Here is a 17098-nt window from a genome sequence, read left to right as displayed (position 1 = left end):
ACTGACTAACTGCTGTGGTGACCTTTGTGTTCCCAGACCAAATCTACTCTCTCATGTTCACAACTGCCTCAAGCAAGTAGGCCACAGAGGGTACATACTTTTCTTTCTCTATCTCCATGGAAAGTCTCTTCATGTCAGTATCCTTGAAGTCGAATGATAGGCTGTCACCAATGATGTTGAAGCTTGGTATGTCAGGAGGCAGTGGTGCTGGGATTGGGTTCACAGGCTGTCAGTGAGAAAACTCAGATTAGGAGGTTTAAATTACACAGGACAACGCCCTTTGCACTCAGTACTGCAGGGAAGTGGTCCCAAAGCACCCACATTCAGACAAAGTCACTCTTCTCTCCTCAAACCTCAGCATTTCCATGATCATTTGAATCAAATGCAAATTTGCACTCAGCTTTACATGTGGGAAACTCCCAGGCGTGGGGCTATGAGCTGGACACAGAAAAGACAGGCTCCCTGGCTCTAAGCACATGAAAGTCTTGTTCAGGAAGCAGATGTCTACAAATTCTCACAGTAAGTTAAACACTAGCCAGGACAGGAACAGAGGCTTAGGAGGCTGGAGGGGGTCACTAGGGTACTGCTTCCATGGGGATCAGTGAATAAGCCAAAGAAGGGTACCAGAAAAGAGGCATGGTGGTAGGCAGAGTGCAGGGGTCCAACAGGAGCACTGGACATCTGTAGTGCCCGGCAGGGAGGTTGGTAGGAGACTGGCTTTGGACCAGAAAGGCTTTGCTCATATGTTACAGGCTTAGATTCAGAAGACACAGTCAGAGGAGGACTTGAAATAAAGTAAAGTCACTAGACTTGTTTTCAGGACCTTTTCATCCCAAAACAAAAGGTCACCTAGCATATAGCCCCTAGCTACCTCTCATATGTTCCCCATTATTTGTCCTGTTAAATCATAAACAGCACTGCTTATTATCCCTTGGGCCGTGCCAATTTTGCATTTGTGTACTTCTGCATGTATCCTTCCTTCTTTCCCTCCTGGCTGCTTTCCTCTCTTCCTCTTTCCTTGTCATTTTCCTAGTACCATTTTCATGGTACTAGGGGTGTGCATGTTAGGTAAACACTACCACTAAGCTATATCCGCAGCCCTCTTGTCATTTTTGAGATAGGGTCTCACCACATAGCCCAAGCTGGTCTTAAGCTCGTGAGCCTCTGTCTCAGCCTCCTGAGCACTAGGATTACAGGTGTATGTCATGTCTAGCAAGTTCTCCATTCCTTCTTCAAGGTTCTCAACTCCTTCAGTCTCTTGCCATAGCCCTCTTGGCAAAATGGCTGCTCTTTCCCTTTGCAGTTCTTTAGCATAGTGTGCACAGAGCTGCAACAGGTCTTTCCCTCAACCCCACACTGCGAAGTTCCCTTATGGCTATCTTTTCCTCTGTCTACAAACTTCCTGAGGGTACACTGTCTTTATTCATCCTTGGACTTTTTTTTTTTAACCAAGTCTGGAACAGTGTGTGGAAGGAATAGAACCTCTGAACTTTCATTTATGGCAATGAGGGTCATTGGAGAGCGTCTGTGGAGACAGGGTCTGTGGAGAGCGTCAAACATGGCTCTGAGCAGGGACATCTGGGCCCCACTCTGCTTTCAGAGCTGAATGCTGGGTATATGAGAGTCTGGTCTATGAAAATTCATCAGGATGGATAGTTATAATTTAGGAATATTTATTTATCTTATACTTAAAAAAAAATCCCAGGAAGGAAGAACACTAGCTGTTACCCTTCTGGTGACAGCAGAAGCTAGCATAACCTCTTCGGTAAGTATCACAATTGAACATCCGACCTCACGGTTCTACTTACAGGAACTGAATCTACCAATAATGCCACATATGTGTGCAAAGATTTGTGTTCAGGGATGTTCAGTGCAGCTGTATTCAAAATTGCTATAGAAAACATACTAAATATCCATCTATAGGGACTGGCTAGCCGAATTACAATCCACCCATAGGCCATGATGTGATTAAGGACACATTGCCAAAGGAAAGAGCAAAGTTTTATAAATTTATAAAGTTTGCTCCAATAGATGTTTTAAACACATGTATTTCAGGTACGTAGCCCAGCTGAGCCCTCAGACTATCACAGTTCCAGCTGTCACCTGAATGTGACCATCCGAGAGATCTTGAGAGAAGACATGAGCCTGATTAACACAACATGCCCAAGACACAAATAAATGGTTGTTTGGGGATTATCTGTTACCCAGGAATAGATAACAAGGACACATGGCAATAGCAAACTGCTTGCATTTCCTCAACTCAAACCCTGGGCACTTATGTCTCCGTGTCCTGAATGCATCTGTGTAATATGTGAATGTGCCATGTGCACAAATGTGCTGTGTTTGTCATATACACAACTATGCAGTGTGTGTGTAGCATATGTGTGAATGGGCTATGTGTTTGTGCTGCAAATACATTGTGTTCTTACCTAGAATATCCCATCCTCTCTTTCCAACTCAGCAGGGAATCCAGCTCCTCTGCAAAATGCAACCATACCAAGCCTTTCCTGTCTCCAGAGCTGGGCTGTGATCTGGCACCTGTGCATATCTTCAGGATAGAGACTGGCAACTGATAGTATTATATGGATAGAGAACAAGTGAGCAAAACCTTTACAGAGTGGAATGTGCAGAGGAAAGGAAGGAAAGTGACATCTATTTATCTCGTGACCCCCATTTAGTACAAGTCAGTCTCCCAGTCCCCAACTGAGGTTGGCAGCTGGTTCTGGCACAGCATTGTTGCACTCTGAGGTGTAGAGTCAGTCCCTCCACAGAACTATATTATGGTACACAGTATATACTGACAGCTGAAGATTACATTTAGCTTGGCATTAGGGAGCTAGACAGCAAATTCTCTTGAGGGTAGAGACTATAGTAGTAATAAATATTCCAGAGCTGGAAACAGCCCTATGGTCTGTTATCTAAGCAACAAGAGTGGTAGCTGACTAGTCAGTCCAAGGCTAAATGGCAGATTAGGAGGTCCTATCCAGGCTTTGCTTTGTTTTGTCACCCTGAAGACACTGTGAGGTGAAGTGCAGTGCAGGGAGGGCTTAGGGAAGTTGCTAGACGAAAGCAGCTAAAGGCTGCTAGACTGAGCCCAGACTCACTGGATATGTGGGCTTGGTGGCAATTTCCAAGAGTTTCTGCTTGGCTCTTCGCTCTGCTTCTCGGGCTTCCTGAAGGTCTTGCTTTAGCTGATCAGCCTCTTTGGCCCTGCAAAGAAAGAAAGATTTGTCAGTTCCACAGATGGGGGACAGAGAGAGTGAGTACACATTTACCTTACCTCCAGAGCAAGGACCTGAATTAACACTGTACATGGTACCTAACAAGACAAATAAGGACAATGTGACAGGGACATTTACAGGAAGCCAGAACTTCTAAAGTGATAACAGTATTCCTGGGTGCTGTTTATCTCAACAGTAAAGCTAGACTAGAATATGGAGTAGCTGGTGGGAAACAACAAATGAGGCAGCCCTGCAAGCCAGTAAAGTGGGTTATGCTTGTGGTGGCAGCTACCCCAGAGGCTGAGGCAGGGGAATTACTTAAGGCCAGGATTTGGAGGACAGCCTGGGCAACACAGGCAGATGCAATCTCAAAAGAAGAAAAATAACAAGTGTGGTAGCCTATGCCTTAAACTCCAGCACTAGGAAGCAGAGGCAGGCAGATCTCTTGAGTTTGAGGCCAGTTTAGTCTACAGAGTGAGTTCCAGGACAGCCAGGATTACATCCTGTCTCAAAACAAAGAAACAAACAACAGCACCACCAACCCACCTCTAAAACGGGCTGAGAGGAGGGAGAGTGGGGAGGGCCCAGAGACGCTCTGCTTGTCTCTGGGTGAAGAGTGGGCTAGGCAAAGGAAGGCATCACAAGTCTTACACTGAGGACATCATCATAAGCCTCCCACTGGGCCACAAAGGGCAGAATGTGAAAGAACTGTTTTTCACATCTCCAGTAAAACACTTGGAGGCCAATTATCCACTTTGCTTGGGCAGGAAGAAGTCCCATCACTGAAGGCATCTGTGTCTTGGTGCAGCACTCTGCTCTATGAGTTGGTATAGCCATGGAAGGCTTGTATAGCTAGTGGTCCAACCCAAGAGACATGATGCACACACAGAAAGGAGCCTGGGGTGAGCAAGCATCAAGGAACCATATACTCAGAATGACATGCAAAAAGTGGTGAGGGGCTGGAGAGATGGCTCAGTGGTTAAGAACACTGATTGTTCTTCCAGAGGACCAAGGTTCAATTCCCAGCACCCACATGGCAGCTCATAACTCTAACTCCAAGATTTGATATCCTCACACACATAGATATACATGCAGGCAAAACACAAATGCACATTTGAAAAAAAAATGGTGAGAAAAACTATAGTGAATATACCTAAGTAGCTAAGAGCCATATTCAAGTCCTCTAAGTCATAGAGCCAGATGCTGTGAGGATGTGCCAGTGTTTATCTAAAGGCTACAGGACTAGAACAACTCAAAGTCTAGAATAGTCTAAAGAGTACAAACAACAGCTCTATCCTTCAACCTAGACACAAGGTGGGGCAACCTGGTCACAAAAAAACACAGCTGCTCTGCTCCCCTAACTACCTGAAAAACTGCAGGGAAATGGGTACTTACTTCCCTTTTGAAGTAAATAATTGCCATTGATCTGCATCAAAAGGGAAAAGAACCAAGATGATTTGTGTGTGTGTGTGTGTGTGTGTGTGTGTGTGTGTGTGTGTGTGTGTGTGTGTGTGTGTGTGCAGGTGCAGAGGTCAATGTGGGGTATAACCCTCTATTGCTCTCCACTTTAGTGGAGGGCTTCTCAATAAAGGAATAGCTCATTAATTCAACTACACTGGCTGGATCAGCCTGTCTTTGCTTTCTCTCCTAACTCCTGTGCTGAGGCTATAGATACATGTCACTGTGCTTAGGTTTTACATGGGTGCTGGGGACACAAACTCAGGTCCTTATGCTTGTGCAGCAGGTATTTTACTGATTAGCCATCTCCCCGGCCCCACTTCCCCTTTAAAAAATTATTTTATTATGTGTATGGGTGTTTGGCCTGCATGTATGTTTGTGCACCATGTGCATGCCTGCTGCCCATGGAGGCCATAAGAGGGGGTTGCATCCTCTGGAACTGGAATTACAAATGGTTGTAAGTCACCATGTAGGTCCTGGGAATCAAACTCAGGTTCTCTAGAGAGCAGCCAGTGCTCTTAATCCATGAGCCATCTCTCCAGCACACTGCCCCTCCCTCTTTTAAATGCAAAAAAAAAAAAAAAAAAGAGGCCTCTTCTTATCTCTTTGGCTAAAAGCAGCCTATGGATATGCTTAAATGTTTTTCCTGCAAACCTCATGAGTAGAAGGAGACATGACAGAAAGGTTCCCTGGACAAGAGAACCTCCCATCCCACCAGCCTGTCAAGGAAGAAGTCTTATAGTCCTGTTCCCACAACAGAGAAGTTTAAGGATGCTGTAACCAGCTCTGGTAGGGTTGGAAGCAAGCAAGCAACCCTTTACCAGGCTCCAGTGCCCAGGACAGCCACTCACCTCCTCTCTGACTCCTCAGCCATCTTCAGTGCTAGCACTTCCGCCTCCAACACCTTCTGCTCCATCAGGCGCTTCTCCTCCTCTGTCCGAATGGCTGTGGCCTTGATTCGCTGCATCTCTTGCTCAGCCTCTGCAGCCTTTTGTGCCAGAAGCTTGGCCTCCTCCTCTGTGATCTGCGCCTTTTCAGCCAACAGGTCAGCGGTTTCCTCAGACCGCATCTGGGAAGGAGAGTGCTCTCAGACAGTGTACAGGCTTATCTCCTCACATCTGGGAAGGAGAGTGCTCTCAGACAGTGTACAGGCTTATCTCCTCACATCTGGATTCCCCAACATGGCAACAAGAACCAGCCTTTTTTTTTTTTTAACTTTTATTTTTATGTGTGTAGGTGCTATGTCTGCATACATGTCTGTACACCTATATATGCAGTGTCTTAGGAAGCCAGAAGGGGCCATCGGATCCCCTGGGGCTAGAGTTACAGAAGGTTGTAAGCTGCCATATGGATCCTCTGGAAGAGGAGTCAGTGCTGCTAACCACTGAGCCATCTCTCCAGCTCCAGGAGCCAGTCTTAATCTCCCTGTACCTTCCCACTGAGAAATACTCAGTCTGTCTGACAACAGATGACATGCTACACACCAACTATTCAGCTCTGCAGGCTCCATCATAGAAAAAAGAAAAAAGCATTCTAGATAGAGAATGCATTCCAGCTAAAGCCTGTGTTTGTAGGGGAATAAGCAATGTAAATTCTGTTCTGTCCCTTTAAGTCAATGATTCAAAGGCAGGAGTCATGCCTACTGCCTACTCCTGCACAAATGTCTGGAGACTATTTTTCTGCAGTGCTGGGGAATTAAATGCAAGGTAGACTGAGCATGGTGGGTATGCCTCTCCTCCAATCAGGACCAAGAGTGCAGGGTTTTCCTTGGTTAAATAATGAACTCAAAGTCCAGCCTGGGGCACCTGAAACCTGTCTTCTCACTAGCCATGCCCTAAAACTGAATACATGAAAACAAATAAAAACATAGAATCTTGGGCATGCTAGAAAAGGGCTCTGCTCCTTAGGCACATCCCAGTCCTAGGACATTTTTAAGGTCGGAGTGACATTACTGGCAGCTAGCAGGTAGAGTTACAAACATCTTTCAAAAAAGAGAACTACTCCCAGATTATGGTTGGTATTCCCAAGAATTGGTAGGGCTAAGGCCAAGAACCACTGATTCAAAGGCAACTCAGTTATGAAAGTAGAGTTTGGCTGCAAATGAACTTAACCAAATTTTGCAGAATGAAAAGGTACTGGTGTTTTAAAAAGTGAAGTCAATCATGGTCCACAGGAGGCTTAACTCCACAAGTCACCTCCCAGAGCCCTAACCCAGAAATCACCAGCGCTTCATTGGCCATGGTTGCTTCTTCTTTCATCTGCAGAAGCCTCCTCTCTAACTCATCCCTTGTGCGCTCAGCCTCCTCCCGCATCTGCTTCTCTCGAGCCAGTCGCTGACGCTCCATCTGGGAGTAAGAGAACAGTTCCAAGTCACAGTGCTGCAGACACCCAAGAACGGACAGTTTCTGAAGGCTCACTCTCCTCTGGGGATCCTTCTAGTGTCTTCACTTTAGGTAGCCTGGGTCATTCTCGTTGTCTGCTGCCCCCTGTCCTAAACTAACTGCAGAATTAAAAGCTGTACTCCTTGAAACAAATTCCAATAGGGAATACAAATTACAAAACCCAAATTCAGTCTCCATGACTTCACATGGCTCTGTTCTATGACTGGCAGTTCTCCACATAGTTCCCCCTTCCCCAAAGCAGTGGCCCAGAAAAAAACAGCTCTCTCATCTGTTCAGATGAGCCACCTTGACACTGTTAGTCCCTATGGCCCCTTCACACAATTTCATCCACAATAGCGCACTCAGAATTTCACTGCAGGAAGCTGCAGTGGCTTTGCATAGTCTTGTACAGCCCCATGTGGAGGCAACTCAGAGCCAGGCAGGAACACAAACCCCACCCTTACAGAAACAGTACAAAGCCTCTACTGCCACCCCCAGCCTTCTGGATCACAGTGTTAATTGGGCCACCTGCCAAGCTTAATAAGGGACCAAGACTAAAGACAGCACAGTTCTCCGTGACTCCAGGGCACTGAGTTCAGAAAGCAGGAGCCAGAAGTGACCAAGGTACTATTTTCTGCCTTAGATAACAAAATCATGTTTAATTACTCTTTCTGGCTTCAATCTCACCCAAACTCTAGTACTACAAGGCCACCCTTTCTAAGTATGAGCTCCCTAAGCACCCTGTAATTGAAAGAATCATGCAAAATAGATAAGCTTTAAGTTCTTTGAGTTTCCTCTTGACCTCAGTGAACAGTCGGCAATCTGTTCTTCAATTCCCACTAAAATATAATTTCTATTATTCTCTTTTTGAAAAAAAAAAAAAAAAAAAAAAAAAGACCTGGCTGTCCCCAGTTCCCAGCCTTGTACTTTTCATGAGACTTTTACCCTAAATAATACTGACTTCCTGTTTTCAAAGCAGGTTATGACTTACGAAGATTTCCAGGTGCAATCTGTCCTCTGAAAAGAGGCATCACCAGTTCCACTTGACAGATGAGAAAACTGAGTCACACAGACAAAAGATTTAGCTGTAAGATCACCATGTTCCACTGGATGCATTTGCACTATTCCCTTCTAGGGTCCAGGGGCCTTCACTCGCCTTGCTGCCTTTAGATCTCTAACTTCTAAACTTTCCTCTGCTGAAAGTGAGGTCAAAGAGTGTGCTTCTTAAAGTCATCACTACACCCCCATGCTAGCTTAGTAGCATTTTGTTGTTGTCCAAAAGAACCTATACCATCATCCCTAACGCATTAAAAAAAAAACACTGATGGCCCATGTCCCAGAAAGCAAACAGAGGGCAAGCTCATAGAGCAATGGCTCAAACTGCGCATTTCTCTCTAAAGCCTGGTGCTGGGAGCCAGCCTCTCTGGGCTTCCCAAATCAGAGAACACCACACAGACTAATTATTACACCTCTGAGCTTACAAGTCCTGAGGGGAGCCAACTGTAGCTGTAGCTACTCTATCAAACACATCATCCCAAACCACAATTGATATTCTCAGCAGCAAGGCTCAAATTAGCTGTGGATTTCAGTGAGCAGAGGAGTCTGTGAGCAGAAAACATCGATGCAGCTAGTCCAGTCTACTGATAGATGCTGCTAGCACCTCCTGCAGAGGGCCAGTCATGTATGCCTAGGTTGACCTGCAGTGAGGAAATGCAGCAGGAACCTAATCAACATTCTACAACATGCCCTGAATGCCACCTTGTATTCTATCACCATCTAATTAGGAGGGCACTGACCTGGTAGAGGAGACAGACATAAAAAAGGACAGAAAGACAAAACCATGCCTGGCTACCTTGTCCCAAGTCTGTGATAAGTATAGAAATGATAAAGATCTTTTGTTTTTAAATATGCTATTAGAATTTAGTATTAATTTCCTTTAAAATTTTTATTATGTTTATTTGTGTCTGTAAGTGTACATATAGCAGTCAGAAGACAACTTGTAGAAGTGAGTTTTCTCCTTCTATCATGTGACTCCTGGCTATCTAACTAAGGTTGTCAGGTTTGGTGGCAATTACCCTTACCCACTGAGCCATCTCACCAGCCATGTGCTTATTTCCATAGCTGACACCCCATTATCTGGGCATTAGCTAAAAAAAAGATAAAACAGGAAGGAAATAAGAGCAGATACATCTATTACCAGGCTGACAGCAGCCATCCCTTATCTCATAGGCCAAGACTGACCAAAAGCAATACCAATTAAAACAAGGTCTTTAGGCCAAGTGTGGTGGAACACGCCTTTAATTCCAGCACTTGGGAGGCAGAGGCAGGAAGTTTTCTGTGAGTTTGAGGCCAGCCTCGTTTATGGAGCAAGTTCTGGGACAGCTAGAGCTGTTACACAGAGAAACCCTGTCTCGAAAAAAACCAAAAAATAAAACAAACAAAAAAGCCAAACCAAAACAACACAAGATCTTTGGTTATTATTATTCATTATTGTGTGTTTGAGTGAATGCATGAAATGTGTGGTACATGTCCTATGGTACAAGTGTGGATATCAGAGGACAACTCTGGAGTCCGTTCTCTTTCCATTTTCCACCAACGCCCGGCCAAAGTAGATAGATGTTCTTAAAGAATGATAATAAAGGTTGATCTGTGGCCTCCAAAATCAAGAGCACAAATACATATATACACAAACCACATGAAAGGAACAGAACCTGAAGTCTTACCTGCTTTCTTGCCTTCTCCTCCCTGGCCTGGGCTTTCATCTGCTGAACTTCTAAAGAGTCAGCCTTCCTTCTCCTCATAAATAGGTCATGGTTCCCAATACACAGCTGGAGAATCTGTAGCCACAGAAATAGAAAACATGTTAAGTGTATACACTTACTTTGCTGCCTACCAGCCCACCATGCCAGCATCTTGGGCTCTGTGAGCAGCAGTAAACCAAGGAAGAAAGAGTGGATAAAGCACAAAAGCCCTGCTAATGTCTTCTAATGCTCTCAGTTCTGGAAACATGTATGATGAAGGTGTCTCAGACAAACCAGGAGATCACAAGTGAAGAGAGGACACTGCATTAGTTAACCAAATGTACCACAGTCTCCTAAGTCAAGATGTGGCAGGATAGATAGGGGGACATGGAAGACCAACCAGGAAGTTGGGTTGGGTTAAAGGTCATTCATGTGGAAAGAAATAAGCTCTCCTTCTCCCTCATACCAAAAAGCTGATTCCAGTTTAAAAGGTAATTTGAAAATATAGAGTATTTTTTAATCAGGAAAAAGATGTCAAGTAAAAAAACACAGAACAACAAATAATTGAGGATTGGTTTTTTTTTTTTTGGTGGGGGGCATTCTGGGTCACAGCCCTGGATGTCCTGGAACTTGCTTTGTATACTAGGCTAGCCTCGAACTCACAGAGTTCAGCCTACCTCTATATCCCAAGTGCTGGGACTAAAGGCATGCACCACCACTGCCTGGCTATGACCAAATATTTTATGTGTTGACATGAAAGGTGAAAATTTTTATTTGCTATAACATCATAAAGAAGGAAAATGAGCCTCACAAGGAGGATAATAATTAATAAAGAAAACAAACAAACAACCCAAGAGGAAAGTGGCCAAAAGACATGAAGCAAGAATTTAACTGAACAGGAAACTAGATTTGGTCAACAAATACAAAGATGTAACTTCATCAGTAATTATAAAACGCAAATCAATATGGCAAGTGGAGGGCTGAGATGTACCTAAGGTAGAGTGTTTCCTGACATGCACAAAGCCCTAGATTTTATCTCCACTCTCCCCTTCCTCTCCCCAAAAGGTTAATTCCATAGGTTAAATTAAAGAGAAAAGTATTTACCAAATCATGAAAACCAGGATCTCAACTTACCAGTTTATTAACACGAAGCTTTGAGGAGTTAAATTTGAAGACATCAATTTTCTTATCCAGTGGCTTAATAGTAAACTGAAAGAAAGGAGTATAGTTTCATATGACACCAACTGGGAATCCACATAAGTAGCAACCACACTGCCCCTAGTCCTGGCCTCCTGGTGCCCAAGAATGAAGCCTCGGTGAGTCAGAGGTATACAGGGACCAAGACATGCTGCAGAATTTCATGACCCTAACCATCTTGGGTAGATGTGAGGAACTGACAGTGACCTGGAGTTGGAATCCATGATGGGTCTGCTCTAGAGGCCACACTGGCACAGCTCCTTGCCTTCATAAAGCTCAATCTAGTAGGACTTAGCCCAACAACAGCCAAATACTCAAGAGATAACACCATCAGGGTCTCTCATCGGTGGGGCATGTCATAAATATGCTAGAGGTTTAGAGCAGATATAGTGCGAATGGGAGGTATTACAGTTGATCTTAGATGTATATGACAGAATAGCTAAAAGATAGGGTAGAGAGACATTTTAGACAAATCTCTCTCTCTCTCTCTCTCTCTCTCTCTCTCTCTCTCTCTCTCTCTCTCACACACACACACACACACACACACACACACACACACACACACACACACACACAGGGAGTAAGACCAAAGTTTGAAGCCAGCCTCTTCTATAAAAAGTTCCAGGCCAGCCAGGACAACATAGTGAGACCAGCTTCAAAAACAAAACAAAAAAGCATATCTAGATCAAAGAATTTTATGTGCATATATGAAAATGTTTTGCCGACACCCATTACTTTATCCAATTAGCATTGCTAACAAATATTGTAAAATTGCATATATATTCTCAAGAAAGACTTGTACAGCTACTCCCAGCAAAGCAGGAAAAAAGTAAATAAATGATTGAGCCAGAGGTACAGCTCTTGCCTGCATAATATGGTTTCCATCCACAAGACCACTAAATATAAAACAGAAAGCAAAATAAAAAGAATGGGTTGCTTAACAAATAAACTTACCGGGGAAGGCAAATTCTTGGGTATTTATTTACATGTTTATATTGTCCAATGAGAACTGAACACACAAAGAACAACAAAAAAAATTCTTTGCTTAGGATCTGACCAAGTTAATTTAGTCATAGTATTGCTCTGGTGTAGAATATTGTTTATGAATTTCATAAGCTTATTTCTAGCCTTGCTAATGAACCCTAAAGCTGTCAGTGGGGAGCCACAAAAAGTATGGAAACCACAGGCTCTGTGTCATGCCAGGCTGTACACAAAGAAAATCAATCATCTTAAACTATTTTAGCAGGATGGCTGCTATACATAACTCCCAAGAGTACTTCCCATTATGGCATGCCAAAGTAGCTTGGGGTCTGCTTGCCAAGTAAGGTACTGATATGATGGAACATGATGGTACCTTGCCCCTGGAGAGGGCACATCAGAGTTTGTTGTGTTAGAGGCTACACTAGGGGACCTTAATCTGAAAAACAAGTATTTGAGGAACCTTTAGTGTACAAATGTGTGATGTGTGGTGAATAGCCTTTGTGAAGGATTATTCACAAATAGGGAGGTGAAGGACTAGTTACTTTTAAGTCATGTGGAGCTTCCAATTTAAGAACCTGAAAAAAAAAAAACAAAAACAAAAACAAAAAACTACCTAATACTCACTTCTCTGGATAACAAGCTACAAAAACAACTGTCAGGATGTCTAGATTAAGAAATGCAACTGAAAATGAGCAGTGGTGGGGCATACCTTTAATCCTAGCACTCGGGAGGCAGAGGCAGGCAGATCTGTGAGTTCGAGGCCAGCCTGGTCTACAACAGCTACACAGAGAAACCCTGTCTCGAAAAACAAACAAAAAACAAAAAAAACACAAACAACAACAACATAAAAGCAACTGGCCTGGCAAATGGCTCAGTAGGTAAAGGTGATTGTCACCAAACCTTAAGAAGAATGGAGTGTGATCCCTGGTACCAACATGGTTAAGGAGAGAAAAGATTCCTATAAGTCGTCCCCTGAGCTCTACACAGTCACCCTGGCACACAATACACCCCTTCCTCCGATAAGTAAATAGATAAATGTAAAACAAGCAGCTCATTTTGAGTTTGGTGTGATGATGCACACCCGTAACCCAGCATTTAGGAAGCTGAGACAAGAGGACTGTAAGTTCTAGGCCATGTAGAAAGACCCTGTCAGAGACAGAAATGCAGGGAGAGGAAGGAGGAGGGGGAAAATAGAGAGGTAAGTTCAAGCATGGTTGAGTAATCTAAAGCACAGATTGGAAACAAGGGCTTAGTATTTCCTTGAGTTGCTAAAAAAGAAACAGGCAATTTGCTCCAAGACCTGCAGACAACATAAGCTATCACTGTTACTCACTGCTACTCTGCCATAAATGTGCACAGGCCAGGCTGCCTCCTTCTGCCTGGCATCTTGTGTTCTCAGGGTCCAGCCTCTGGGACCCCCTGATAAGTAGGAACCACCCTAGCTCCCAGACCTTGCCACTCAAACACAAGATCTCAAGGTATCTGTTTTCTGGTGACATGGATACCAAACATGTCCCTGGTTTTACAGTAAGTTTCTTCTGAGGACTAGATCAGATAGCCAGAGTCAATGCACTTGTAAGTAGCGGCCCTCCACAATCACATCACCAGCCCCTCCCACTTCACCCACTTATTTGTTTGTTTGTTTGCTTACTTATTTATTGATGGGAGGATGGAGTACATGCCCAGGCATCATGTGCAGATACAACCTGTAAGAGTTAGTTCTCCTTTTTTCCCCACCGTGTAGGTCTTAGGGTTTGAAGTCGAGAAATTCAGCTTGACAGCAAGTACCTTAAGAGTAGTCAAGTCATTAGTGAACCATGATTTCCTGGAGGGCTAATACTGGACTCTCTACATCTCTGGTGTCTGGCACAAAGCACATGTTCAATATCAATAGGTCCTTTAAAATTAACGTATAGAAAGCCAGGGTGATGCTTTAGTGGGACAGCGATGGCTGGGTTTGATCCCCAGCACCACATAGTAAAGATAAAAAAAAAAAAAATGAATACATAAAACATAGGACTGTTGCATTTGGAGGAAGCTATCATCTTACACAGAAATATGTGAATCCACTCTGGCCATAGTGGCTCACGCCTGTACTCTGAGTTTAGCAGGTTGAGGCGGGAGTATTGTTGTCAGTTCAAGCCATCTTGGGCTACAAAGAATACTTGAACCCAATAAATGTTATCTAAGTTCCTCAAACTACATCTTCTAACCCTTCTAAATATGGCAGCCTTCTATCTTCATTCACATCATTGCTGAGAGGAATACCCACTGATGGCTGTTATTGGGTGTCAATTTGACTGCACCTGGAATCAATTAAAACCCAAACTGCCAGGCACTCCTGTGATAGATTTTCCTTCTTTCCTTTTTGATTTTTTGAGAACTGTGTAACAGCATCCTATAAACTTGCTCTATAGACCAGGCTGTCCTCTAACTCAGAGATCTGCCTGCCTTTGCCTCCAGTGTGCTGGGATTAAAGGTATGAGGGATTTTCTCAATCAGGTTATGAAGCAGGAAGACCCATCCTAATCTGGGCCATATTTTCTGGTGGTAGCCCACATAAAAGGACACAGATTTTGCCTGCTTGTTGTCACTTGCTAACAAGTTTATATACCCTGTTGCTGTAGCATTCCTTTACCAACATTAGAACAGATTTCATTGGGATTACAATAGACTAAAGACCAGAAACTTTTCAGGAATCCCCCAGGCCTTCAAAACTGCAGAGACCCCCCCCCCCAAAAAAAAGGTGCATGCCACTGCTGGGCATTGGTGGCGCACTCCTTTAATCCCAGCACTCAGGAGGCAGAGGCAGGTGGATCTCTGTGAGTTCAAGGCCTAGTCTCCAGAGTGAGTGCCAGGATAGGCTCCAAAGCTACACAGAGAAACCCTGGGGGGGGGGAGGGGAGAAAGAAAAAAGAAAACTGCAGATACATCCATCCTTGTGGACTGAACAACTACTAGATTCTCAGTCTCTCCAGTGTAAGACAGCCATTGTTGAACTACTTGGACTACATGCTGTAAACCAGTCTAATGAATAACCTTTTAATTTACATATTCATCCTATCAGTTGTTTCTTTAAAGAATATTGACTAATACACCTCCTACAAAATACATAACTATCAACCTGGCATGGTGGTTCACAGCTTTAATCCCAACATTCAGGAAACAGAGGCAGATCTCTGAGAGTTGAAGGCTGGTCTTGTCTACATAGAAAATTCAAGGTCAGTCAGGACTACAAAGTGAGATCCTGTTAAAAATCAAAACAAAGCACCCCCCCCAAAAGTACACACACACACACACACACACACACACACACACACACACACACACACACACCTACCTTTTCCACTACATGTAACAAACACAATACATAGGGAGAAACTTAACATAGACCACACTTAAAATACAAAGAAACAGAAAGGCAAGTAGTCAGAAATGTTCCTTTTTCCTTCTTTCTGTTCTTTGGGGTTTAGTCCTGACAAGTTGAGCTGCTCACTCTCCTGTTAGTCAATAGTAGGCTTTAGCCATGCCCTTTGAAGAAAGGATGCCAAGACTGTTCTGTAAGTACTTTAGAAATCAGCAACCAAAGTTGTAAAGCCTGGGGATTAAAAGACTTTCTCTGACAAGGAAATGGTCTGGCTTGGAAAGCTTTGGCAAAAAGGAGAATGGGTAAGGGCCTTTTGCAGAACCAATGTACCACAGTGGTACCTGTAGTACAGACATCTCCTACCTCCTTGTCGCTGTAGGAGATGTTTCGGATTTCATTCCATGGGAAGGAGATCTTGGGGGTCAGCCTGTTCTCAGGGTCATAGATATGAAGCCCTAGAGCATCCACTCCAAGCAGCAACTCTGTGCCCTTTTTATTCTGCAGAGCCAATAAAGAGCAGCTTTTGTCAGCTTCTGGCGGCGGCGGCGGCGGCGGCGGCGGATTTTATTCAACTTTCTAAAGAATCTGGCACACACTGTTACATTTGACAAGTTTCAACAAGTCCCAACAGAAATCACAACTCTCTTGCAACCCAGGAGGCTTCCAGGTTCTGGATTTAGGGAAGCAGAGGCAAAACAATACCATTTTTGTGACTGGTATGTCCCCTGAGTCACTGTGGACTCCGGCTCCTGTCACTGGCTTGGTGGCTGAAGAAATGATAATTTAAATGTTGTGAATACTAACTAGTTAAATAGCCAGATTATCAGAGGGAGAACCAAAACCCACATATTTGTACATTTCTCTCCTTATAAGAAATGGTAGCTTCATGGTGCCACTGTTGCTTTGTGGTAGTGTTCCTGTCTGGCACGTACAAGGCCCTAGATTTGATCTTCATCATCTCACACACACACACACACACACACAAAAGCTGTTGGATTTCTAGAAGAAAAAAATTTAAGTCTAGGGACTAGATGGCCTTATTTTAGGTTACAATGCAGTGTCAATGTAGTTTTACTATACCATACCCCAATATAGTAAAATGTTGACTGCATTTTAGGGGTAGTTAGGTGGTGGGTATATATGACATTCATTGAAAACTCAATTTTCTCATATGCTGTATAATTAAATGTTGAAAGAAATATAAAAATAAATTGCATACAAATTATACTTCAATGAAGTTGTTTAAAATGTTAGTTAACTCTATGAATGCTATTATACCTCTGAGAAGGGTCCTGATCAGCAGTTAGTACAACCAGAGGCTTAGTGCCCTGTGTCCCAAGTTACTGACCCAGATCTGGAGCCACTGGCTCCATCCTCATAGAAAGACCAATTTACCAGTGCTGTAGTTTAGCCTTTGTTGTGCAAAAAAACTCCCTGCACACACAAGGACACTACAGCTCCTGCCCCTTGCTGACAACAAGGAAATTAAGCCAGGACTCAAGAGTAGGACAGCAGATCTGCACACTGAGAAGGTGCTTGGGCTGTGACGAGAAGTACCAATCTAACAGCAGGTGTCAGATGGGGAGGTGTGCGCTCAAAGATCAATCTCTCTACTCCTTCTAACACCTGAAGCCAGGCGCTGCCACCCAGGCATAAGAATGTTCTCCTTGTCTGCAAAGTTTTTAAAAGTGATGTGTTGACAGCAATGAGGCTTGTGTTCTTATATCTGTACCCCATTTTGGAAAATAAGGT

General features: G+C 43.8%; 1 protein-coding gene across 5 annotated transcripts in view; it reads right to left on the bottom strand.

Moving 5' to 3' along the window:
- Nf2 (neurofibromin 2) overlaps positions 1-17098 on the bottom strand; it is an 88164-nt gene that overhangs the window by 18502 nt on the left and 52564 nt on the right. For all 5 annotated transcript variants that reach the window (XM_027387342.2, XM_027387341.2, XM_027387340.2 and 2 more), the window contains 7 exons: positions 15710-15844; positions 10936-11010; positions 9784-9897; positions 6902-7024; positions 5531-5748; positions 3105-3210; positions 99-226 (listed from right to left, as the gene is read on the bottom strand). In XM_027387342.2, the coding sequence (XP_027243143.1) occupies positions 99-226; positions 3105-3210; positions 5531-5748; positions 6902-7024; positions 9784-9897; positions 10936-11010; positions 15710-15844 (899 nt within the window). The remainder of the gene's footprint in view (positions 1-98; positions 227-3104; positions 3211-5530; positions 5749-6901; positions 7025-9783; positions 9898-10935; positions 11011-15709; positions 15845-17098) is intronic.

Source organism: Cricetulus griseus, assembly GCF_003668045.3.
Source record: "Cricetulus griseus strain 17A/GY chromosome 1 unlocalized genomic scaffold, alternate assembly CriGri-PICRH-1.0 chr1_1, whole genome shotgun sequence".
Classification (NCBI taxonomy): domain Eukaryota; kingdom Metazoa; phylum Chordata; class Mammalia; order Rodentia; family Cricetidae; genus Cricetulus; species Cricetulus griseus.
Note: the sequence above shows the minus strand (reverse complement) of the source record. Positions and strands in the feature narration are given on the sequence as shown.